The sequence below is a fragment of the Mus caroli genome, unplaced genomic scaffold (assembly GCF_978045245.1).
Source record: "Mus caroli unplaced genomic scaffold, Mus_caroli_1 scaffold_13, whole genome shotgun sequence".
NCBI lineage: Eukaryota > Metazoa > Chordata > Mammalia > Rodentia > Muridae > Mus > Mus caroli.
Window position 1 is genome coordinate 12,000,282 of NW_028227268.1, and position 26,621 is coordinate 12,026,902.

At 40.5% G+C, this 26,621-nt stretch overlaps 1 protein-coding gene across 2 annotated transcripts in view; it reads left to right on the plus strand.

The window, feature by feature from the left end:
* LOC110304955 (ATP-binding cassette sub-family A member 9) overlaps positions 1–26,621 on the plus strand; it is a 70,246-nt gene that overhangs the window by 35,023 nt on the left and 8,602 nt on the right. For both annotated transcript variants that reach the window (XM_029484018.2, XM_021176662.3), the window contains 13 exons: positions 4–141; positions 2,474–2,581; positions 3,689–3,862; positions 6,923–7,036; positions 14,265–14,384; positions 16,973–17,041; positions 17,900–17,991; positions 19,506–19,626; positions 20,660–20,777; positions 21,729–21,820; positions 24,583–24,743; positions 26,129–26,204; positions 26,279–26,373. In XM_029484018.2, the coding sequence (XP_029339878.1) occupies positions 4–141; positions 2,474–2,581; positions 3,689–3,862; positions 6,923–7,036; positions 14,265–14,384; positions 16,973–17,041; positions 17,900–17,991; positions 19,506–19,626; positions 20,660–20,777; positions 21,729–21,820; positions 24,583–24,743; positions 26,129–26,204; positions 26,279–26,373 (1,478 nt within the window). The remainder of the gene's footprint in view (positions 1–3; positions 142–2,473; positions 2,582–3,688; positions 3,863–6,922; positions 7,037–14,264; positions 14,385–16,972; positions 17,042–17,899; positions 17,992–19,505; positions 19,627–20,659; positions 20,778–21,728; positions 21,821–24,582; positions 24,744–26,128; positions 26,205–26,278; positions 26,374–26,621) is intronic.

Sequence of the window (26,621 nt, forward strand, 5' to 3'; positions counted from 1 at the left end):
TAGGATCTCAGATTTTCCGTAGCATGTAATGCCAAAAGACTAAACTGCTTTCCAGTCCTCATGGATATTATTAGCAATGGGCTGCTTGGAACATTTAACTCTTCTGAACGCATCCAGACCGACAGAAGCACAGTCTTTGAAGTAAGTAAATGAAAACCTTGGATGTTTCCAAGCAAGGTTTTCGAATGCAAGGGGACTGACATCTTATCAATGTTTATGAACTTAATGATCTTGTATTTTATATATAAATAATAACATACATTCCTGCACTGCCTAGCTGTAGTTATAGAAGTATGTAGTTATAGAACAGTATGGTTTTAGGGCAATGAGACTAGAGGAAGTACAATTAGTCTGCGCCCTTAAGAATGGGACATAGTTGAATAGTGGAAGTTTTCATTGTTTGATTTTGCTTCCTTCTTTAAAAAAATCAACTTGATTTTTTGTAGTCTGTAATACACTATTTCACAAAATGATAAAATTTCACCACAAAATTTTCTACTGAGGTAAATGTAGCAATGTGTGCACTTGGCTAACATAGTCAAGGACAAAAAATGAGGCATGAATATGTAGGTAATTTGCTCAAAAAAAAAAAACCAAACTATAGTTCTTATCATTGTTACTATTGGTACTGTTTTGCTTGGAGATGTTTTAAAAGAAGATTTCAGTAGAGAACTTTCACCTTTGACTGGATCAAGGTGATTATATGTGACACCGGGAGGATAGTTCTCATCTTAAAGGTAGCAATTATATAATTTCAAACACATTAATAGAGAATTTAAAGCCTCCCACATTTACAAGCCAATACAACTATTACAAATGCATAGCCTTAAGGCTATTTTGAATGAAATTTGAGATCATATCATTTTATCTATAAATATTTTACTATGTATATCTGTTAAAGGAAAGAATCATTGTGGACGATGATAGGGCTCAGTTGGTAAAGGGCTTTCTGCTAAGCCTGTGGTTCTGAGTTTAAACCACTGTGACACACTTGGTAGAAGGAAAAAACTGACTCCCTGTAAACACACACACACACACAATTTTTTTAAATAAAGAACCTTTTTAGAACTACAATATTCTTATCTCATATAAACATAGCTCCCCAAGGATATCAAATAGCATGTTTCTTTGACTCTCTTATTTAAAATATGTTGCCCATGTGCGCTTAAATCCTTTAACGGTATCTAGATCATGGAAAGAGTCCTATTTCAGGTCTTCCCTTTCACCTTGCTGTGTTGAATTTCTTTGGCCTTAGAAAATGATACTATGAGAATACTCCATTGATTTTTAAAATCACCTTGTTATTAAGAATGTGCCTGCTCTTGGCCCTCCCATTGGACTACTGTGTCCAATTAAAAGAACATGATGGTTTTAACTGCAGGGTTGACCTGTGGTGTAAGAGACATAGGTAGGAGATGGCGACTGTGGTTTGCTCTTTCATTTCCTTTACAAAAGTCTGTCCCCTTGGATCAGAAAAGGAGAGTGGCCAGCCCTAAACACCTCCTTCTCTTCCCCTTCTGAGATGGCACCTGTTTTTTAAAAAGGAGTCTTGTTGGACACAAACATTTAATCCCAGCACCCAGGAGATAGATTCAGGAGGCTTACCCTTTGCTATTAGCCCAGAATACTTTGTGAGATTTTGTCTCAAAAAAATAATGAAATATATAAATGTCTTAACTACAAACTAATTACTAGCGACTAGCTCAGGTGACCTTGACTTTACATGTAGATACATTTAGAATCAGGTTAGAAATTATATTAGTTTAGTAAAGAGGTGTTTGTAAGTTCTCCTTCAAGAACCATGACTTCACTAGCCCTAGACAGCCGCTGATTGCCAACAAGATATGACTGGCACTATCACACCCTAAGAAATATAGTGCCATGCTGGTCATTGTTTGTACATAGGCATCGTGACTAGGTAGGTAGAACTCTTGGTCTCCCCTAACCCCTCTTCTGGGAGCTCAAATGTCACCTTCTTCTACCATGAAATCTGGTCCCCAGGAAGGACTTTCTTTCTAACATCCATGCACTTATGACTTTATAAATGACTAGTCCCCCAAAACATTAAAATTTGATACTTTTGAATTATCCAGAAGCATAAGAATGACTCTTTATAAATGTTGAACTGAACTGCTTTGGCATACGTTTATGAAAATAGAAAGAAAAATACCTTCTCCATTGGTGTTCCAAGAATGTGTATAATATAATAAATTATGTGTTTTGTTTTTGTTTTTTGTTTTTGTTTTGTGTGTGTGTGTGTGTGTGTGTGTAGAAAGGGAGATAGTTAATTTATAGACATAGAGATAAATACTATTGATCTGTGAAATGCTTTAATCTTAGAGTAAGAGACGGGAGCTTAATACTACAGACAGAACCTTGGGGTGGGCCCATTTATTTGGCTGATACAGTGAGGACAGTACAATTGAGTCAGAGACCTGCTTTCCCTCTGCTTACCACATCTGTGTGATTGTAGGAGCACATGCTCTATGAGTACGGATTCATGAGCAACGCATTTTTCTGGATACCAGTGGCTGCCAGCCTCACCCCTTACATTGCGATGGGCAGCATCAGCGACCACAAAGTAAGACATTATTAAAGTCTTCAGATCTCCTTCACACCCAGGAAAACTTCCTTAGGATCTTGTGAGCATAGGTAGCGAATCTAATGTGTGTGTTCGTTGCAATAGATAATGGAGCATTTCAATAATAGGCTGTCAAAATAGGAATAAAATGCATTTTCCTTAAACAGGATAGCGCCACCAACCCGTAGCAAGTGACAGCGTTTAAGTATTCTTAGAGACCTCCCTATTCTTCCTACAACACACTCCTTGGTACTCATATCTCATCACAAAGACAGTTTCAACCCAGACCTTTTCCCTGTTTAATAAGGCCGAATAGATGCCCGTAAAAACTGCCATGTGAACTAATTTACAAAATATTTGAATGGGGCTTACAGTCATAAGACTTTCCTCATTTGTTAACTGTTTCTTCTCCACCAGGAAAGAATACCACAAAAGTAGCAATGTTTTTTCCTTTAAATTCTGCACATTCTGTTGCTTCCCATCCCAGTGAATAATGGACCGGCCTCTGTTCCCATGCCCTATAAGACACATTTTAAGTGTAAGAGTGTTTGTCTGCATGCATTTATCTATCACATGCATATCATGCTCATGAAGGTCAGGAGAGGATGTCCGATTCCCTGGAACTAGAGTTACCATCCCTGTTCAAAGTCTCCCTGCACAAACCTGACAGCTGCCAATGAAGGCATCATGCACAACAGCTCAGCATTTGTAAATAAAAAATTAAATATAAAAAGTGTTTAATAAGGACCTATTGTTAACGTCCGTACTCTTGACAGTATCCAGCAGTAGATTTAAAAAAAAAAAAAAACCCTTAGGGAGAGCTGAGTCAACTTATATGTCTCGTTTTGCAATATTAGCCGTCCTTCTGGTGTAGGGTTGTGGCAAGTGGTGATGTCATTTTCCAAACAAGAGTAATAGTTATTAAAGGGATGCAGTAAGAATAGCTGCTGTGGCTATGCATGTGGTTTCCTGGGTCTCAGCTTTCTAGGATTTTATGATGATCTTTATGGTTTTTTTGTTATTGTTTGTTTTTTGTTTTTATTATTATTATTTATTATTATTATTATTTATTATTATTATTATTATTATTATTATTATTATTATCAGAAAAAAGTTCTTTCCCAGCTGTGGACTTCAGGCCTTTACCCGTCTGCTTACTGGTGTGGACAGGCTCTGGTGGACATTCCCATATACTTCCTCATTCTCTTTCTCATGCAAATAATGGACAGTGTTTTTAGTTCCGAGGAGCTTATAACTGTGATGGAGAGCCTGTTCATTCAGGTACGTGGCAAAGATTTAGAATTTCTTACTTTGGGGATGAAGTTTTATTAGACCATCTTTCCAGAGAATGGAATAATATTGGTTCACAGAGTCCCCTTGGCAGGTTTAATCTAGGTTCCATTGATAAAAGAATTTAAAAAAAAAATCTCAGAAAGGAACTGGAGAATGATTTGTTGGGGTTCAAAAAAGGAAGAAAGCCCCACACAAGCTGGAAATATTAGCAGCTGCCAGGAGAAGGGGGCTGGAACATGGGGAAGGGAGGGAGAAAACAAAAGAGAGAGAGAGAGAGAGAGAGAGAGAGAGAGAGGCTAACAGAATACCCATAAAAGATAGACCTTGAAGGCAAAATGAGCACTGTGCAAAGAGAAGGAATGAGGTAGGCGGAGTCCTTGCTCTTTTGGTTCTCACTGACAGAATGCAAAACCTGTCCTTTTTCCAGGGTGGCAGGGGTTTGGGCACAAAATCAGCTTGAAAGGTGCTCTCTACACTAGTAAATGAACAGAGTGGGAACTACGGCACATTAATATGATGTGATGCAGCCTTGCAGTCACCCCACAGTTTTTCTTGGGGGCTGGCCTCAGGCTGTGGAAGATAGCAAGAGACAGTAACGAGCTGCACTAACTATAGGTTTCCTTTAAAGTTGTGTTAGCTTTGGAGCAAGAGTGACTGACTGAGAATATCTTATACTGCCAGGATACCCTTTAATGTTGACGCTGTTGGGCCGTTTTGAAGTCCCTGTTATGAACCTTGCCTTTAGTTCTAAGCATTCTGAGGACTGTTACTGACTACTGAAAGGCCAGCAATGTTTTATTGATTTTTAAATCTTATTTTTAAATTAGTTGAGCGTTTCAGACCTGTCTTGACTGTATTTACACCCTGTTCCTCAACTCTTTCCCAATTCACCCACCCAGATATTTAATAAAATCCCAAATATATGAGAAAAAACACTTCCATGATTGAGCAATTAAAGCAAGTTTTATTTTCCATTTTTGTTATTATTAATTGATTATTTAATTTATTTACATCTCAAATGTTGCCCCCCTCCTCGTACCCCTCTTGCAGAGTTCTTCTCCCACCCCCTGTCCTCTTCACCTCTGAGAGGGTGTCCCCCCTCCTTGGGGCATCAAGTCTACAGGATTAGGCAAATTCTTTCCCACTGAGGCCAGACAAGGCAGGGCTTTACTTCATATGTGCTGAGGGTCAGGAACCAGCCCATGTATGCCCTTTGGTTGGTGGCTTAGTCTTTGGGAGCTCCCAGGGGGTCCAGGTTAGTTGACACTGTTGGTCTTCCTGTGGGGTTGCCATCCTCTTCAGTTCCTCCAATCCTTCCTCTAACTCTTCTGTAGGGGTCCCTACCTCAATCCCAATGGTTGGCTGTAAGTATCAGTATCTGTCTCAGAGGATAGTCTGCAAGAACAGCATAGCATCAGTAATAGTGTCAGGGTTTGGTGTTCAAAGACATGCTTTGCAGGGCACATCAGGTTTAGAAAAGAGAAACTTATTCCTAACTGAAAATGGAAACCTGTTCTTTTAGGTTATGGGACTTAAATATCTGGATCCTGCTTTGAAGAGAAGCCTGCTGCATTGAATTGGTTTCACATCTTACTTTCTTTTAAAAAAAAATCTTTCAAAATTAACCTGTGCTGTCTGAATATTTTTACAAGTGTGGTCCTCCACGGAAGATTATGCAGCTTACCAGGGGCTACACTCTTAGAGAACACTGTCTCTCAGCAGCTAATAATTGCCAGTAGCTCCATGGCTTCAGCTGGGATTGTATGCCTAACTCCTCTATCTATTTGGCCTGGCTCCTGCCTGCACAGATCTTATACATGCTACTCCAGCTGCTGTGAGTTCATATAGGGTATCATCTACCACCTCAGGTGCTTACACCCATCCCACATCCTTTTCTGCCATTGATGTCTGAGCCTTGGGGAGGTGTAGTCCAGGACTAAGCAACCTGCAGTCTCTCATTTTCTGAACCTTGGTCAATTGTCTATCTCTATGTTAACCTCCATTTAGTACAAATAGAAGCTCCTTAGTACTGAATGACTTTTTACTAAGCAGTGGAAGACTACTACTTGAAAAAAATATGTTACAAGCCACTTGGAACTAGTTCATGTTTAGCACTCAATATTTGTCTTCCTTAAAAAATTTTAAAATTTAAGACTCTTTATCTACCAGGGTATTAGCAAACATCAGTTGGATCATTCATTTGATAAGAAACGGACATGTTGGTTTTCATGTCTCAAGTGGTTCCTGGAAAGGAAATAGCAGCAGGGAGCCTTCTCGTTTCCCACTTTGCTGCCTACTTTCCCCTACCAATATCATCATCATCACCATCATCACCATCATCATCAAGACAAAGAACTTAAAATTGCCTATACCATTATTTTAAAGAGTTGATATCTGCAGATGGGATGGATCCCTAGGTGGGGCTGTCTCTGGATGACCTTTTCTTCAGTCACTGCCATACAGAGACTGCCCCACCTAGGGATCCATCCCACCTGCAGACACCAAACCTAGACATTATTGCTGATGCCCAAAAGCGCTTGCTGAGAGGAGCCTGTTATAGCTGTCCCTGAGAGGGTCTGCCAGTTCCTGACCAATATAGATGTGGATGCTCGCAGCCAACCATCGGACTGAGCATAGGGACCCCAATGGAGGAGTTAGAGAAAGGACTGAAGGAGCTGAAGGAGATTGCAACCCCATAGGAAGAACAACATTATCAACTAACCAGACAATGAAGATCTCCCAGGGACTAAACCACTAACCAAAGAGTACACATGGATGGGTCCATAGCTCCAGCTGCATATATAGCAGAGAATTGCTTTATCTGGCATCAATGGGAAGGCAGGCCCTTGGTCCTGTGGAGGTTTGATGCCCCAGCATAGGGGGATGCTAGATGGGTGAGGCAGGAGTGGGTGGGTGGGGAATCATCTTAGAGGCAAAGGGGAGGGGGAATAGGATGAGAGACCAGGAAGGGGGATTAAAAAACAGTTGAGAGGTATGATTACCCTTAAGTAGTATTGACCAGTGTCACCTTCGTGTTTCTGTTTTCAGATCCCATGTAGTATTGGATATGCATCATCTCTCATATTCATGACTTATGTGATTTCATTCATTTTTCGTAATGGCAGAAAAAATAGTGGCATCTGGTCATTTTTCTTCCTAATTGTAAGTATGCACAAATGCTTCTTGTTTTATTTTTAACTCTTCCCTGAACAAATCTAGGAGCATATATTTTATTTTACTTAAAATTTGTTTTAGACTTACTTAAATTAGATTATGTATACAGGTGGTTAGCCTGCTTGTAGGTGAGAACACCCTATGTGTGCTTGGTGTCTGTGGAGTTCAGAAAAGGATATCAGATATCATGGAACTGAAATTAGGGATGCTAATGAGATATCATGTGTGTGCTAGGAAACAAACTTGGCCCTCTAGAAAAGTGACACGTGCTCTTAAATGCTGAGCCTCTCCAGTCCTAAGGAGTATATATTCTAACCATTGTACTAAGCAGAATGGTAAATTAATAATTCTTTGTAGGAAATTCTAGTTGCTCTAAGATGATCATAGGTATATCTAAATTGTATTGTCTATGTGGATGTATATGCACAAAGCTTAATGCATACATTTGGTATAGATTTCTATCCCACTCTGCCTGGTTCTTCCTATTGCAATGCTATACCATTGACAGATAAGCTGTAAATGACTTATCTACTCATGATACATATCAAATGACTTCCTGTTTGGGGCTGTTATCAGTAATACTGACAGGAAGTCAGTATTATGTAAACTTTGGCACATTTATGTTTACATGTATATACGTATTTGTGGATATAAGCCTAACAATAGAATTCGTAGGAGTTATACTTTGTATACTTTTGGTATATCTTGCAAATGAGTTGTCTCTGAGATAGGGATTTACTGCTGTGAACAGGCACCATGACCAAGTCAACTCTCATAAGGACAACACTTAATTGGGGCTGGCTTACAAGTTCAGAGGTTCAGTCTATTATCATCAAGGCAGGAGCATGGCAGCATCCAGGCAGGCATGATGCAGGAGGAACCAGTTCTACATCTTCATCTGAAGGCTGCTAGCAGAATACTGGCTTCCAGACAGCTAGGATGAGGGTCTTAAAGCCCACACTCACAGTGACATACCTCCTCCAACAGGGCCACACCTACGCCAGCAGGGCCATACCTACTCTAGCAGGGCCACACCTCCTAATAGTGCCACTCCCTGGGCCAAGCCTATACAAACCATCAGAAGTTGTTTACAGCAAAATGAATTCAAAGAATTGATTTCTTATAAAATTTCTTCCAAAGAAAAACCAAATAAAACCATTCATTACACTACATTGTTTCTAAAGGAAAACCAAATAAAACCTTTCACTACATACAACAACTTCACGAATAACTATATAAGCTTTATAAATAATTGTCCAAATAGATAGCTAAGCTAAGACATATTAAAGATGGTAAACGGTGAAGTAAATGGACATGTAGCTATGTGATGGAATATTATCTACTACTAAGGAGAAATGAGCTAGAAATGAGCTATTAATCCCTGGGAAAACACAAAGTAAACTTGAAGACGATGTGAAAAGAGCTACACTCCATGAATCCAATTGCAGGGCATCCCAGCAAAGCTATGAAAATAATAAAAACATTAGTGCTCACCAAGGGTTATGGGAAGGAAAGAAGTGCAGGTGAGTATGGAGAACATTTAGGGCAATTAAATATTTTTTGTAATACTACAATGGTAAACACGTGTTACAGTAACTTCCACAGAACCTGTAGACTCTACCATGATAAGAGCTGATCCTAATGCAAAATGTTCCTGAACACTAAATAAATTTAGAAAAAAAAGATAATATATTTAAACACTTAGGCTGGAAAAATCTCATAAAGCTGAATAATTCCCTTTGGAAACAATTTTTTTTTTGAGATGTGGGTGTTTTTTATTTTATTTTATTTTTAATTTTTAATGTTTTTTTTTATTACAGATTTTCCTCAATTACATTTCCAATGATATCCCAAAAGTCCCCCATACCCCCCCCCACTTCCCTACCCACCCATTCCCATTCTTTTGGCCCTGGTATTCCCCTGTATTGGGGCATATAAAGTTTGCAAGTCCAATGGGCCTCTCTTTCCAGTGATGGCCGACTAGGTCATCATATGCAGCTAGAGAAAAGAGCTCCGGGGTACTGGTTAGTTCATCATGTTGTTCCCCCTATAGGGTTGCAGATCCCTTTAACTCCTTGGGTACTTTCTCTAGCTTCTCCATTGGGAGCCCTGTGATACATCCAATAGCTGACTGTGAGCATCCACTTCTGTGTTTGCTAGGCCCCGGCATCGTCTCACAAGAGACAGCTATATCTGGGTCCTTTCAGCAAAATCTTGCTAGTGTATGCAATGGTGTCAGCGTTTGGAGGTTTGGAGGCTGATTATGTGATGGATCCTTTCTCCTCTTGATGGATATCTAAGGATCTGATGGTGTTTTGGATGTCTTCAGGATCTGTTGTTATGTCTCCTTTTTCATTTCTGATTTTGTTAATTAGAATGCTTTCCCTGTGCCCTCTAGTGAGTCTGGCTAAGGGCTTATCTATCTTGTTGATTTTCTCAAAGAACCAGCTCCTTGATTGGTTGATTCTTTGAATAGTTTTGCTTGTTTCCACTTGGTTGATTTCACCCCTGAGTTTGATTATTTCCTGCCGTCTACTCCTCTTGGGTGAATTTGCTTCCTTTTGTTCTAGCGCTTTTAGGTGTGTTGTCAAGCTGCTAATGTGTGCTCTCTCTAGTTTCTTTTTGGAGGCACTCAGAGCTATGAGTTTTCCTCTTAGAAATGCTTTCATTGCGTCCCATAAATTTGGGTATGTTGTGGCTTCATTTTCATTGAACTCTAAAAAGTCCTTAATTTTTTTCTTTATTCCTTCCTTGACCAAGGTATCATTGAGAAGAGTGTTGTTCAGTTTCCCGTGAATGTTGGCTTTCTATTATTTATTTTGTTATTGAAGATCAGCCTTAGTCCATGGTGATCTGATAGGATGCATGGGACAATTTCAATATTTTTGTATCTGTTGAGGCCTATTTTGTGACCAATTATGTGGTCAATTTTGGAGAAGGTACCATGAGGTGCTGAGAAGAAGGTATATCCTTTTGTTTTAGGATAGAATGTTCTGTAGATATCTGCCAGATCCATTTGATTCATAACTTCTGTTAGTTTCACTGTGTCCCTGTTTAGTTTCTGTTTCCATGATCTGTCCATTGGTGAAAGTGGTGTGTTGAAGTCTCCCACTATTATTGTGTGATGTGCAATGTGTGCTTTGAGCTTTACTAAAGTTTCTTTAATGAATGTGGCTGCCTTTGTATTTGGAGCATAGATATTCAGAATTGATAGTTCCTCTTGGAGGATTTTACCTTTGATGAGTATGAAGTGCCCCTCCCTGTCTTTTTTGATAACTTTGGGTTGGAAGTCAATCTTATCAGATGTTAGAATGGCTACTCCAGCTTGTTTCTTCTTACCATTTGCTTGGAAAATTGTTTTCCAGCCTTTCATTCTGAGGTAGTGTCTATCTTTTTCTCTGAGATGAGTTTCCTGTAAGCAGCAAAATGTTGGGTCTTGTTTGTGTAGCCAGTTTGTTAGTCTATGTCTTTTTATTAGGGAGTTGAGTCCATTGATATTAAGAGATATTAAGGAAAAGTAATTGTTGCTTCCTGTTATTTTTGTTGTTAAAGTTGGCATTCTGTTCTTGTGGCTGTCTTCTTTTAGGTTTGTTGAGGGGTTACCTTCTTGTTTTTTCTAGGGTGTGGTTCCCGTCCTTGTATTGGTTTTTTTCCTGTTATTATCCTTTGAAGGGCTGGATTCGTGGAAAGATAATGTGTGAATTTGGAAACAATTTTAAAACTAAAAAAAAAACAGGGCTGGAGAGACGGCTCAGCAATTAAGAGCACTGACTGCTCTTCCAGAGGTTCTCAGTTCAATTCCTAGCAATCACAAGGTGGTTTACAACCATCTGTCATGGGATCTGATGCCCTCTTCTGGTGTGCCTAAAGATAGATACAGTGTATTCATACACACAAAATAAATAAATAAATAAATAAATAAATAAATAAATCTTTTTTAAAAAATTAAACAAAAACTAAGAAACATAAAATCAGTGGGTCGGTAGCTTAGTGACAGAGCACTTGCCATGCATAAGTGATACTAGGTTCAATCCAGTACTCTGTGTGTGTGTGTGTGTGTGTGTGTGTGTGTGTGTGTGTGTGGAGAGAGAGAGAAAGAGAGAGAGAGAGAGAGAGAGAGAGAGAGAGAGAGAGAATTCTTTGCATGTTTGTTTACTTGGGTAAACAAAGGACCATTCTCTAGATAAAAAGGTAGGAAAGCCAACCAAAAAGAAATGTAAAAGAATAATACTACAAAACAAAAGAGGAGAGGAAGCTGGGAAGAACTTGAGTAGGATACTAAGACGAACTGGAAGGAGGAGAGAGTGGTGGATGGATATGATCAATATACATTGTATAAGTGTATGGTAGCTTTCACAGAATAAAACCACGCCAGGGGCAGCCCCAGTGGGGAGGTTCTTCTTTCTGGTCAGTTCTTCTTGAGGCAGCTGAGGGTGCAGAGTGTCGGTGGAAGGTAAGACTCGGTCTTCTGAGATCTGGGGGTAAGAATTTGTCTTAAGAGATATTTAAGGTTGCTGTATAATAATAAAAAGTTTACTTATCTACTTCTAAGTTACTATGCCATTGTAGCTGACCTGCCTTCTGTGATCCTCTGAGGCCACAGACTGCAGTCTCAGGCACTTAGCACCTCATCCTAAAACAGCAGGAGATTAAGTAAAGGATTCATTGCTAGAGCCTTTTCCCTTTTGTCCAGATGCCTCTTGCTTGTCTGGCTAGGGGGACGTTTGGAGCAGTAAATCTATTGAACCAGAAGAGAAAACTTTTACATAAGCAAATATGCATAATCTTACATAAGTTCATATACAGATTCATGCATGCTTTTATACATTTCCATTCAAACCAGTGGGGCACAGCTTGCATGCATTCTTACCATTACGTACTTACACACACACATGAATACATTCTCACAATTACATACTTACACACACACATCCACACTTACATATGCATAATGGAGCAAAGGAGCAAGCACTGGTACAGAAACAACTCACTCATTCTGGATAAAAAGACACTTGGGAGACTGGCAGAGTTCTCATTGCAGTTTTGACTATCAGAAAAGGAACTAATAGTAGTCCCACTATAAAAGAGCTTAATAATAACACACATATATTTTTAGGAATTCTTATAGGCTCATCATTAAGACTTAAATTATCTATTTGTCTATATAGCATTACTACAAGACAGTACATCTTTGTGGATATGAGGAGATCTGCTCTAAAGGGGTGTACTACTACTTAGCATTAGTTCTATGTCTTTAATAATAACAGGAAAAGCATATTAATAGCAGGAATCTTTCCTAAAATGAATCCCTTACAGCCTTGCTTTAAAAGGTACACCTGTTGCAGATTATATAATAACCTGAGGCAGGCCACTTCAGGATGATCACCTGCTAGTAATTAGCTTTTTCCATTATGGCTCCTGACCAAAACACATATTTAAATGTTTCAAAAAGAATAATAATGAAAAATAATCAACAATGATCAATTCCAGCAAAAATAAAGTCCTGTACACATAAAGTAATAATATAATTAAAGATTTTAATCTTTGACACTGAAAGCATCAGCATGGAAAACATTAAGTAGCACCAGATAAATAAATAAATAAATAAATAAATAAATAAATAAACAACAGAATTTTGAAGACAAAATTATTTTTTAATTTATTTTTTTTAATTAGGTATTTTCTTCATTTACGTTTCAATGCTATCCCAAAAGTCCCCCAGACCCTCCCCCCACACTTCCCTACCCATCCACTCCCACTTCTTGGCCCTGGCGTTCCCCCATACTGAGGCATATAAAGTTTGCAAGACCAAGGGGCCTCTCTTCCCAATGATGGCCGACTAGGCCATCTTCTGATACATATGAAGCTAGAGACATGAGCTCTAGGGGTACTGGTTAGTTCATATTGTTGTTCCACCTATAGGGTTGCAGACCCCTTTAGCTCCTTGGGTACTTTCTCTAGCTCCTCCATTGGGGGCCCTGTGTTCCATTCAATAGCTGACTGTGAGAATCCACTTCTGTGTTTGCCAGGCCCCGGCATAGCCTCATAAGTGACAGCTATACCAGGGTCCTTTCAGCAAAATCTTGCTGGTGTATGCAATGGTGTCAGCGTTTGGAGGCTGATTATGGGATGGATTCCTGGGTATGGGAGTCTCTAGATGGTCCATCCTTTCATCTCAGCTCCAAACTTTGTCTCTGTAACTCCTTCCATGGGTGTTTTGTTCCCAATTCTAAGAAGGGGCAAAGTGTCTACACTTTGGTCTTCATTCTTCTTGAGTTTCATGTGTTTTGCAAATTGTATCTTGTATCTTGGGTATTCTAAGTTTCTGGGCTAATATCCACTTATCAGTGAGTACATATCATGTGAGTTCTTTTGTGATTGGGTTACCTCACTCAGGATGATGCCCTTCAGGTCCATCCATTTGGCTAGGAATTTCATAAATTCATTCTTTTTAATAGCTGAGTAGTACTCCATTGTGTAAATGTACCACATTTTCTGTATCCATTCCTCTGTTGAGGGACATCTGGGTTCTTTCCAGCTTCCCGCTATTATAAATAAGGCTGCTATGAACAGAGTGGAGCATGTGTCCTTCTTATCAGTTGGAACATCTTCTGGATATATGCCCAGGAGAGGTATTGCAGGATCCTCCGGTAGTACTATATCCAATTTTCTGAGGAACCGCCAGACTGATTTCCAGAGTGGTTGTACAAGCTTGCAATCCCACTAACAATGGAGGAGTGTTCCTCTTTCTTCACATCCTTGCCAGCATCTGTTGTCACCTGAATTTTTGATCTTAGCCATTCTGACAGGTGTGAGGTGGAATCTCAGGGTTGTTTTGATTTGCATTTCCCTGATAATTAAGGATGTGAAGACAAAAGTATAAACTCTTCCATATCCAGTCAAAGGGATCACCGGGTTTGAAAATTAACAGCCAGGATTTTAGACTTAAAGACATAGCTGAGGTTTATCGAGGTGAATAAAGATGGTGCAAAGAAATAAACGGTCAAGGACACCATCATTAGAATCTGTTTTTTACCTGCATCGTGTGTGAGAAGCGGAGGACTGCCAGTATACTCATGACATCCAAGGAGAAGCCACGATTGTGGCAGTGCTCTACTGAATGAGGTAGAAATCTGTAACGGGAATGTTGGTGAGATGAATTCCTATATTGCACATCACTCCCCCTCATTGACATCCCGCTATGCTCCCATTGCAGGTCACCATCTTCTTTATCATTGCTACCGACATAAATGAATATGGCTTTCTAGAGCTGCTAATCTGCACCTTTTTAGTCCCTCCTTTCACACTGATTGGCTCGCTATTGATTTTTTCCGAGGTAAGAGGTTTCACGCTCCTACTATTATCAAATGTATAGCTGCCCAAGAAAGCCTTGAATATTACAAAACCCAAAAATATTACAAAGTCAGTCCCAGGCTATGCAAAGTCTGAAGCTGTGACTTTTTTTTTAATATATATAATGATCTCTCTACAGCATGCAAAGGGCATGGCCATTTTCTTTTTGAGTCAAAGGCCCTGCTCTATTTTATAAAGGCCAAAGGAAACTCCAAACTGGTAGCATTTTACAGCCTTCATTCCAGGGAACCCAACCAGGAGGTGGCCGAGTCACCCCTCTTCTGTTAAGTTTAGGTTGTATTAGGTTTAGGGCATCTGAGAGATACATGGAACAAAAAAGCACTCTGCCTCACATTGGGCAGTGTTCTCCAGACCTACAGGGACAATCAGGGGACACAGGGCAGGAGGGGGGAGGGACAAGAGACATGAAGAATGAGAGCAAGTCAATCATACTGATCTAGCTCTGAAAACTCTTGAATAGAGTGGCAATATAAGCATAAGCAAGAGGAGGCTCCAAGGGAGGGGGAAAGAGCCCAAGGGCTCTAGGAAAGTCAGGTGGCAATCTTCAGCTCCTGGAACCAATGGTCACAGTGTCCTCTTTTCCCACAAACATTCTTACTGTTATGACCAAGAATGTTCTCTCAGGATTGTTTATGTAAGCTAGAAAATATCCATAAGGCCATGGCTGAGGCCATGGCTCCCAGCAGCACTCAGCAGCCAGTTAGATGTGTAGATCTGGAGTTTAGCCTATGGGAGACTGAGAACACAGCAGACTACCTGAGATTCATCAGTTTATGAGTGTTGGCAAAACAATATAACCGAGTAGTACAACCTACACAGGAAATAGAAGTTGAAATAAAAAAGGGAGCCAGAAACTTGACTTTGAACCCCGAAATTCAGAGGTTTGGAGAGAGGAAGAGTCAGTAAAACAGAGAGAAATGTCTGACTTTTGAGTGTCTGATTCCCGCTCAGAAGCTCTGCCTCCGCAGTCCTGTCAGATTCCAAGGGTGAAAACGGTGACCCCGTAGGAGGACCAGCAGTCTCAATTAATCTGGCCCTCCAAGATCTCTCTAACACTGGACCACCAAACAGGCAGCATACACCAGCAGATATGAGGCTCCCAACACACATTCAGTAGAGGACTGCCAGGTCTGGGTTCATTCAGAGGCGATGCACCTAACACTCAAGAGACTGGAGGCCTCAGGGAGTTTAGAAGTCAGATGGGGTGGGGGTGGGGACATCTACGTGGAGACAGGGGAGTGGGGATGAAGTATGGGATGTGGGACAGTCGGAGGATGGATGGGGTAAGGGAATAAAATATGGAGTGTAAATAAATAAATAAATTTTAAAAAGTGATTAAACTATCAAATGCTACTGGATAGTCCAGAAAGACAACTGGGAAAAGACCAGTCTGTCTAAGGACATGAAGGTCACTGGTGATACTGACAGTGTCTGTTGTGATGAAGGCATCAGCTTTACAAAGTGAGCCTAGCAGAGAATGGGAGGTGAGCAAGCACTGGGCATGCCTGTGGGCGAGTATGCCATGTTATTTTATGTCGAGAAGAGCAGGAGAATCAGGAGGGTGGGAGATATCATAAACCCATTGTTTTCCCCAAGAAGTGTCATACTACGCTGATGTGAGATAAAATTCCTCATGAAAATAAAGGAAGGTATTATCCAAGGAGCAAATTCTGAGAAGCTGAATGAAAACATAAGCATGCATTGTACAAGTGGAGAGGTTACCGTCTGTCAAACAGGACCATCTATCCACTGAAGAATAGAGCAGAGTGTGTGGGGATAGAAAATAGGCCATATCTCTTTTGGAAAATGAGATGCCTTTCTTTTGAATGCTTATTTGTATGTTTTGGGGGTGGGGAAGAGGGTAAGAATTGCAGTCATTGTGTGTGATATGTCCAAGGCAGAATTAGCATTTTGAGAACAGAGGAAATATATGAAAAATTATCATTGGGAGTGAACCACTAGTATTTTCAGTGGGAACAGAACACTTTTCAAGTGGAATAAGCAAAACAGAGAGGTAAAACTATCCAAAGGGTCCTTTGATAAAGTAAAATTGGCCCATACCCATGGTGAAACGAGATCTAATGGGACAATATATTTAAGCGTATACAAGTGACACTCCATATAAAGACTTATGTCCGGCTTGGGGAATGGTCATGGTTACTTCCAAAGGTGGATGTCAGGAGGAGAATAGAGTGATATGCGCCCAGAGTCCCTAGAGGAGGAGAACAGAGAGAAAGAGTGTGAGTAAGAACAAAATGTCATGGAGCACAGCTAAGGGAGAGGGTTTGCTTCAGAAAGACTTGCCCGTGTCTTCAGTGGCACCTGCCAGCACGGCCCTCAACCCTGCTCACTCTCAGTGCTGCACAGAGCAGCAAACTGCACCCTGGCCTGTGGACAAGCTCAAGTTCATGGAGACACTGGGGAACAGGGGAAACATACTCACAGTCAGAAGCAGTCTTAACCCGATACCCAGGCCATGTGGGGACTCTGCAAAGAGGACAAGTCACGAACAGAGGACCGTGCACCTGAGCATGGCTTCTTGTTTTGCAGGTTTCCTATGACTCTGTGGATTACTTAGAAGCATCAGAATCTCAACTTGTATTTCTGGCATTGCTGATAGTAAGATGGCATTTCCTCTTTTAACGTTTGTGTGTTAGGAGACACGTTTATACAATCGGAGTTCCCTGAGGTTTCAACAAATTAAAAAAAATAGGTGGACATTTTAGGAATAAGAAGTAACACACATGTGTGTGCATGCACACACACACACATATACACAGAGAGAACTTTAAGTCCATACCAATAATGTGGCAATGATAATTTGATGACAAGCATGAAGCCCAAACTCTAAATATCATTAGTAGTACTCGTATAACTCATTACTACTTTTGCATTTCTTTCTTTCTTTCTTTCTTTCTTTCTTTCTTTCTTTCTTTCTTTCTTTCTTTCTTTCTTTCTTTCCTTTCTTTCTTTCTTTTCTTTCTTTCTTTCTTTCTTTCTTTCTTTCTTTCTTCCTTCCTTCCTTCCTTCCTTCCTTCCTTCTTTCCTTCCCTCCTTTCTCTCTCTCTCTCTCTCTCTCTCTCTCTCTCTCTATCTCTCTCTTTCTTTCTTTCTACTTATTTGGGGTGCCTGTTATGTCATGCACTTGGAAGTCATAGAACAACTCATGGAATTAATTTTCCCTTTCACTATGTGGGGACCTGGGGATTGAACTCAGGTCATCAGGCTTGGCAGCAAGCACCTTTACCAACTGAGCCTTCTCCCTGGTCACTATCACTATGGTTATATTATTCCTGTGTTGAATAACAAAAGAGGTAACTTTAACAGCTTCACAAATGTCAAATAGGTTGTCTTTAGCTTTGTGAGAACGCTATCAGATGCAATTTTGTAGATGGTCAGTCTCATTAAATTAACTCCAATATGAAAACAATTATTTTTATGATGAAGCTAATTTTGTTTCTCTTTCTCTGTCCCTAGCCTTACCTTCATTTTCTTCTTTTCTTTTTCATTCTGCGATGTCTGGAAAGATACCTCAGGAAGAAGTCACTGAGAGTGGACCCTGTGTTCAGGTTGACAGCATTCAAATAGAATTTCATGTTTCATTTAACATTTATTCCTTAGACATTTTAATATGCCTGAATTAATTGGGAGGGGGAGATCATGGTTGTTTTGAAGGGCTTTTATTGTAGGCAAAATTATTATAATTCATTATCTTACAGTCTAGTGAGAAAAGCAACATTAGTGTACATAAGACATCAAATTAGGAGAGAAGGAATTCTACTGGAACACTTGGAGATACAAGAGATAGTATCTTTAAAAGGACAGATAACTACAGATAAGCAACTGGACACATGTTGACAGTCCAAGAAGGAAAAACATGTGAGCAACAAGACAAAGGTTGAGATGTCTGTCCTTTTCCAACAGACTTGTGAAGACAGATGGGGCAAATTTAAAGGCTTATATAGGAAAATAGCAGAAAATAAAAGTGAAGCTGGATATTGAAAGATAATCAATAGGGAAGTATGGGGAAGGGATTGAACATTACTTCATGAGAAACTAATACACAGGTGTGTTTGACACACCATCTTAGTTAATCTTCTATTGCCTTGTAGAGATGCCATTCCTAAAGCAGCTCTTGAAAAGAAAGCACCTAACTGGGTCTTGCTTAATGTTTTCGAGGTTTAGTCCATGATTATCACGATGGGAAGCAGACAGGCGTGGTGTTAGAGCAGTAGCCCAGAGCTTTACAACCTGATGCACAGATGACAGGCAGAGAGATAGAGGGGGAGACTGGGCCTGGCATGGGCTTTTGAAATCTCAAAGACCATCCCTTGTGACACACCTACTCCAACATGGCCACACCTAATCCACGAGAACCACACCTACTTCTTAATCCTTCCAAAGCAGTTCCACTATCTGGTGACCAAACACTCAAATACCTTTGACTATGGAGGCCATTTTTGTTCAAACCACCGCACACACCTTGCTTACCCCACAAGATGAAAACCAAATTCAAATCTAAGTTTGAAGAAAAGAAGAATGACAAGATGACATGTTTTAGTGAAACCAAGCAAGCATAGTGATGACGGTTACCCAAGGGAGAGAAGAAACAATCAGCTGACTCAGTTATAGTTGATGAAAGGTCTTGTTTTATAGCAGTGGGAAGGACTGACTGACAGATTTCTAAGAAGTAACATGCCAAGTAACTGAATACACATAGGGATTCTGCTCAGACACCCTGGACTGGTGAGATAGGTTCCTAAATAATGTGCTTTGGCCCTTCATTCTTAGGAAACTTTGGGAATTATAAAATATAACCCAAATGCATTTCTAGATCTCTTTTCTTGAGGAAAGCTGCCTTGATATTCACTGACAGAGGGTGTATGCTGCTTTGCTAGTTGAAGAGAGAGAATTTCATCACCTAATTAGGAGACATATATCCATGTACAAAGCAAAAGTGAATAGCAGCATCATTTGACCAGTTGATGGAGAGAGATGGGGGTATTTGAATGGTACACGGCAGAGTAGAAGAATGAGTTGTATTTTGATAACTGAAAAGTTGAACATTCCATTTTGCCTTTAGAATTTCTCCGAGAAGCTGTCATGCTTTTCCAAACCCAGAAGAGCCTGGAGAAGAGGATGAAGATGTTCAGATGGAAAGAGTGAGAACAACGGGTGCCATGGCTACCCTACAGACTGATGAGGTAGAGCTCATGAAAGTAACCGATTCTGCCAGAGAAGTGAGAAACGTTCCCACCTTGAGTCTCTTAAAGGCCTGCTGGGTGTGTGTGTTCTTTTGCTTCTATAGTGCATTCCTTGATGTCAGTAGGTATGCAGTGCCCACAAGCTATGATAGCAAAGGCTACACACACGCACACAGTTAATCAATCAATCAATCAATCAATCAATCAATTAATCAATCAATCAATGTGTTAATTTATTTTTAGAGCCACAGTTTTGATAAGTTCAGTTAAACATTAAAAAACTTAAGATTTTAACGAGTCTCCTTTAAAGATTTGTTTGTATTTTGTGCATACATGTGTGTGCCTGTGCCTGAGTGTCTGTATTGTATCATTTTATATAGATGCCTATAAGTGCTAGAAACAAGATGAGGACGTCAAATTCTCCTAGAACAGAACTGACAGGCAGTTCTGAGCCACTTCATGTGGGTGCTAGAAACCAAACCCAGATCCTCTCTGTAAGAACAGAAAGTGCTCTTAACCACTGAGCTATCTCTTCAGCCCTGGCTTTTATGAGTTTTATAATTCAAGTTAAACTAACTGCAAACAATTCAGAAGAGAGTTTCTTTGTGCTGTGTATCTGTGCATGTGCTTGTGTATGTGCGCATGTATGTATGTGTGTCTGTGTGTATATATGTGCCTGTGTGCATGCGTGTATGTGTGTATGTATGTGTGTGCATGTGTGTATATGTACCTGTGTGTGTGTGTATGTGCCTGTGTGCATGTGTGTGTATGTGTTGACAAATTATTAGTTTATGTGAATGGCCTCATTCCAGCTCTCTGCAGACTGGCAAGCACATATCACACACAGCACTGTAAATCAAATGTCCATAGGGGACTTGGGATGGTTCCCTTGAAAACAGCAGTTTGTAGCAGGAGTGGGTGGGCTTATGGCTCTGTACAAGGAAAGGCCTGGGGGAAGAGGTGTGAGCAGTCTGCAGTCTCTCGGAGAGGGGAGTAAGAAAAATGCTGCACTGGTTTTCATCTGTCTTCACAGAAACCAGTCATCATTGCAAGCTGTCTGCGGAAGGAATATACAGGCAGAAGGAAAAGGTGCTTTTCCAAAACGAAGAAAAAGATTGCCACAAGGAACATCTCCTTCTGTGTTAAAAAAGGTTGGCAACCACAGTTCAGCAGAGTTGCTGTGGGCTCTGAAGACTGGGTCTTTCTAAGAGGCATGCATGTCTGGGACAGGGATCATCTTTTGGTGAGCGTCGAGGCAGCTGGCTCACCATGGGGTTCAGCCCCTGCCTTCCAGCTGATAAACCTTGGTTTTGATAGAACAGTTTTTCTTTGCAAAGGAAGAGAGAGTTATGGCCTGTATCTTAAATCCTACTGAAAGGGGTAAAAAGGATAGCACTGATTTTATTTAAGTATTAAATATTTCAAATATTTATTTACTTTTTGATGTTGAGGATAAAACCCAGGTCCTTCTGCATGCTAGGCAAACATTCTACCAATGAGTTACATTCTAAGTCCTGGCATAGGGTGAAAGTAAATGGACTGATCGGGTTACAGCGGTGCATCTCTTATTCTCAACAAATAGTTCATGGTGGCAAGGCATAGCAATTCATGCCTATAATGTCAAAACTTGGCAGGCTAAGCAAGAATATTGTAGTAAGTTCAAGGCCAGCCTGGGCTCCATCCATGCATTCCAGTGCATTCTGGACTACACAATAAGAACCTACCTGGAGTTACAATAACAGTGTTTGGTATGGAGGTTTCTGGTTAACTGGAACAAGTGCTCTTCAGAATTCCTGCTCAGTCTCTTAACAACTTCCCTTAAGCAAGTTATCTGCATTTTTTAAGACTCAGATCTCTCCTCTATATGACAAAGCTAGTAGTAACATCAAGTGTGTGTGTATGTGTGTGTGTGTGTGTGTGTGTGTGTGTGTGTGAGAGAGAGAGAGAGAGAGAGAGAGAGAGAGAGAGAGAGAGAGAGAGAGAGAGAGATTGAAACAATGTATATAGTACATCTTGTGTACTCTCCACAGGGAAAGCAAATTATATTTGGTTTTATTTTTTAAAGTTATTTACCTGTTCTTGAGTATGCTTGTTTCTTTCAGGTGAAGTCCTAGGGCTCTTAGGACACAATGGAGCTGGCAAAAGTACAACAATTAGCATGATAACAGGAGACACAATACCAACCGCAGGTCAGGTCAGTAATATACGTAGGACGGGTTCCATAATATTAAATATATCCAACACTTTTCAGTGATTCCTCATGACAACCTAAACATACATTGTTAGTCCTTAATTGATTCTAGTGATATGCACTGAAGTTGACTGACTACATTTCTTTCTACTTCATTCAAAAATATTTTTTTGAGAAGGGTTAAGGTTGTCAATATAGTCCTTGAGTGAGTAGAGATAGAGATATTAATGAAAATATTATATACATGATATACACACACACACATATATATATACACACACACACACACACACACATCCATGCATACTTTCAGGGAAGAGAGCACTGATAAGTCTCCTAAGAGCTTGGTAAACTGAGTTGTCTCATCCAGCATTATACTAAAGATCACTGTTAAAATCCCAACAAGTCTTGCTAATGTGGTTAGAGTCATGAAGCTCCGTATTTAATCACTGTCCTCTGAATCCATGCTATAATTAAATACTACATGCCTTGTGTGTGGTGAGAAACCATGGGTGTCTTTGCAAAGAAGACAGCCAGACAAAATTTCTTGTCATAATTGAGACAAATCTTGGCCTGATGATGAGATGATGTCTTCAGGGATGGAAGAGATGCTGGCAGCTTCAGGCACTGCTGGAGATGCACTGAAGTTCTCAGTGTAACACACTTCCGCTGTGCAGGACACCTAGACTTTACCAAGATGACATACATTAGAGACAAAACAATTGTCCAGAGTGCAGGATAAAAATTATAAAATATATATGAATTGCACCCTTGTAGACCAAATCAGATAAAATGATGATCAGAATCCAAAGAGTTATGACTTCAGAGGAAAATGCTCTTGGTGTATGATCTGAGGTTAAGATCAGAGGGAAGGTTGATGAGAGATTGCTGTAGATGCTACTGATGGCTAAAGAGACTTCATAAATTGCCTTCTGTTTCCATTCTTACCTGATGCAGCTACTGGAATGCAAACAAAAGCCTGCCATTCTCCTGATTACAAACTCCTACCATAGGAGGTCCAAACTCTACCATGGCTGCAGAGTTAGCATAAACGAGGGCTCTGCCAACTGCTGTTCTCTGTCTCTGTGCCTCTGGACTCAGCCTCTGGTCTCCTCACTGTAGGGTGTGTGGGCTTGACATTCCCCGACCCCCCATGGATAGAGCAATCTCCAGGTGCCTGGCTATCTCCTTAAAGTCACTCCTCAAAGGGCCTTTTAGTGCCTGTACGGTTTGCTTTATTAACTTATGTATTAGATGCATGTATTTTCACAAAAGCATTGAGCAGAGAGCTGTAATAAGTTTATTTATGTTTCAACGTATTTATTTTCCATTTTCTTTCTGTTGAAAGTTTGGTAAGGCAAAGCTAACTGCTTTTGTACCACAGAGAGATAATCACAAAGAATCAAGGTCAAGGGCTTTTCTAAAAGTTGATCCTGGTGTCAGGTCCCAAGCTTATCTTCTGTGACTCTTGTGCAAATTTCTTTCTTTTTTTGTGCAAATTTCTTAGCCCATGAATGCATTAGGTTCATATCTCTGTTTGTTTGAAAATAATGTAATTTAAGTTATATTAAATGCTTAGGTTTCAGTATATAGCATCACAGAGTAAACTTTAGCTGTTATAAATGGTACAGTACTGATCTCATCAAAATAATAGATATTACCATTTTCCCGGTCCTCGTGTAGTAGTGTAGTAGATATATTGCTAAGGGAAATTTTCTTTGTTAGTCAGTTCAGGGCCAGTCATCTTTTGAACCAATGGTGTTGCTGATTGAATAAATGTGTGTATAGTAGGCTATTTAATAGCATCTCTGGCTTTTACCCACTAGATGCCAGTAGTACCCTTTCCACCACGGGCATGAATACCAGTTTGACAAGCAAATATTAGCATCTTCGAATAGTGTGAGATATACCCTGAGGGGAGAATTGCCCTTCCCTGCTGAGAAACAGGACACTTAACAAGTATCCATTGTTCTGAGTGTCTGGGTCAATGAGAGAACTCATGTAATAAGCCACCAACTAAGCCATCTGAACTTGAACTGTGGTGGTGGATTTAGTCCTGAAGTTTAAACTATGTTACGGCATCATAATGTGGAATGCTTGGCATTTTAAATTACTGAGAGATTCATCATTTCTCCAGAGATAAACAGTTATTTAGCTCTTTAAGCACTTAATGGTTTTTGTGTGAACTTCATACATGAGCACTGCATGTACTTCATTCCTGTCCCTTCTCCTACCCCTCCAACTTCTTCATGTTCCACCCCCACCTCCCAAACCCATGATCTCATCTTTAATCATCATTGATGTGTGTATATACACATGCACATACATAAATACACACACACACACACACACATATATGTATCTTTCTCTATGAACACACACATAGAGAGTGCATATTATAGTATACACATAAGCTACTGAGTCTGTTTAGCATTGTTCATATAAACACGTGTCCAGATCACTTAGGGTTAGACAACCTGTGTAGTAGCTCATCCTTGGAAGAAACTGATTCTTCCTCCGTCAACAGCCATTGCCAAGCTGTAGCTCTTCATATGGAGTCTGAGACCATGTGGATTCCCCCCCACCCCTATTTGGCTTGGCATGTCAACTGATGTTGTCATTATGACATGGTCTTGTTCAAGCAATCGTAATTTTACTAATACTCTTACTACTCGTGTGCCTGAAGAGAACATCATTAAGTGTCACTTACATGTGCATGCGCATGCAGTTTTGGATAGAATCTGAGAAATATATTGTCTGTGTAGGTGTTTTTGAAAGGGAGCGGTGGGGGTGCTGCTCTCGGGTTCTTGGGGTACTGCCCTCAGGAGAACGTGCTGTGGCCCAACCTGACAGTGAAGGAACATCTGGAGTTGTATGCTGCTGTGAAGGGGCTGAAGAAAAAGGATGCTGTGGTCACCATCTCACGGTATGTGGAGAAGCCACACTTATTCCCTGCTCAGGACAGTGGTATCTTATTAATCTGCTCACACAGAATTAAAGAAGAGAGCTTCTAACTCCCTTGCTTGTGGGACACTTGGTCATCTGGAATGGGTTCACTGCTGTTCTCTCTTACTTTAAGTCTGGAGAGAAAGGTTTACTGATCTTCCCTTCCCTTCCCTTCCCTTCCCTTCCCTTCCCTTCCCTTCCCTTCCCTTCCCTTCCCTTCCCTTCCCTTCCCTTCCCTTCCCTTCCCTTCCCTTCCCTTCCCTTCCCTTCCCTTCCCTTCCCTTCCCTTCCCTTCCCTTCCCTTCCCTTCCCTTCCCTTCCCTTCCCTTCCCTTCCCTTCCCTTCCCTTCCCTTCCCTTCCCTTTCCTTTTTCCTTCCTTACTTCCTTTCCTCCCTCCCTCCCTCCTTTCTTTCTCTCTCACTCCCTCCCTCCCTCCTTTCTCTCTCTCTCTCTCTCTCACTCCCTTCCTTTCTTCCTTCCTTCCTTCCTTCCTTTTTTTTCTTTTTTAGAAGAAAATATCTATTGGGCTTATTACCAGAAAGACCAGTCCATTGTGGTGGGGAAACATGGAAAATAATAGTGGAAATAAGAGTGTGTTGACCAAAAAGAGCTATAAAATATCAGTATTAGCCAGTCTTGTGTTATTGTAATGAAACTCAGTAGTCTGAATACATTTGAAGAAAAGAGATTTATTTATTGAACCCACTTTTTATTTGTTTTGTTGTTGTTGCTATTGTTATTGTTTTTGAGACAGGGTTTCTCTGTGAATCCTTGGCTGTCCTGGAACTCACACTGTAGAACAAGCTGGCCTTTGACTCACAAAGATCCGCCTGACTCTATTTACCAGTACTTGTATTAAAAGTTTTGTGCCACAACCACTGCCCTGCTATTTAATTCAATTTTGAAGACGAAAGTTCAAGATGTCAGCTTTTGGTTTAGCTTCTAATGAAGGCCAAAGAGCAACGGTATCAGTGCAGGGTTGTGTGTGAGTAGGAGAGATGATATGACCAGACAGAAAGCCAGAGAAATGAGGACTGTATAATCCAAGCCATAGCCTTGTGGATCTAGAGTGGTGGTTCTCATCCTTCCTAATACAAGTTCATCATGTCGTGGGGACCTCCCAACCATAAAATTGTTTGGTTGCTACTTCATAACTGTAATTTTGCTGCTGTTATGGATAGCAATGTAAATATATGGTATACAGAATATCTACTGTCTAAACAGTAGCAGAAACCTAAGGAGTGTCAAAATTGTGACCTCTCTGATGACTTTAAAAGCTCTCACAACCATAATATTGTGCAGATGTGTTTGCTACACTCCCTCGTGTTCCTGCATAATGAAGATCGACTCATTGTGTTTCTCAGGTTGGTGAATGCCCTTAAACTGCAGGACCACTTGAAGGCTCTTGTCAGGACCTTGTCAGAGGGAGTGAAGAGAAAGGTATGTACAGGACTCTGTATCCCGTTCAGCATCCTTCAGGCCGATGACGGACATGTTGCCCTGTCTTCTTGCAGCTTTGTTTCGTGCTGAGCATCTTGGGGAACCCTTCTGTGGTGCTTCTGGATGAGCCATCGACTGGGATGGACCCCGAAGGGCAGCAGCAAATGTGGTGAGATCTCAGGGGCAATACTTGTGCGGATTTATGGATCTTGTAAAAACTGGCTTTCAGCATAGTTTACTTCAAACCATAAAAACAGTCACTCATTACCAGGAGAAGCAACGACAGCAGAGGAAGCATGCAATTTTGTATTCTGATCAACAATACAAAAACAAAAGGCATATTCCTTCCATCTATCACCCATTGTGTGAATTCTGTTCTCATAGATAGGATGTGCCTATGTCTCTTTGCACATGTGT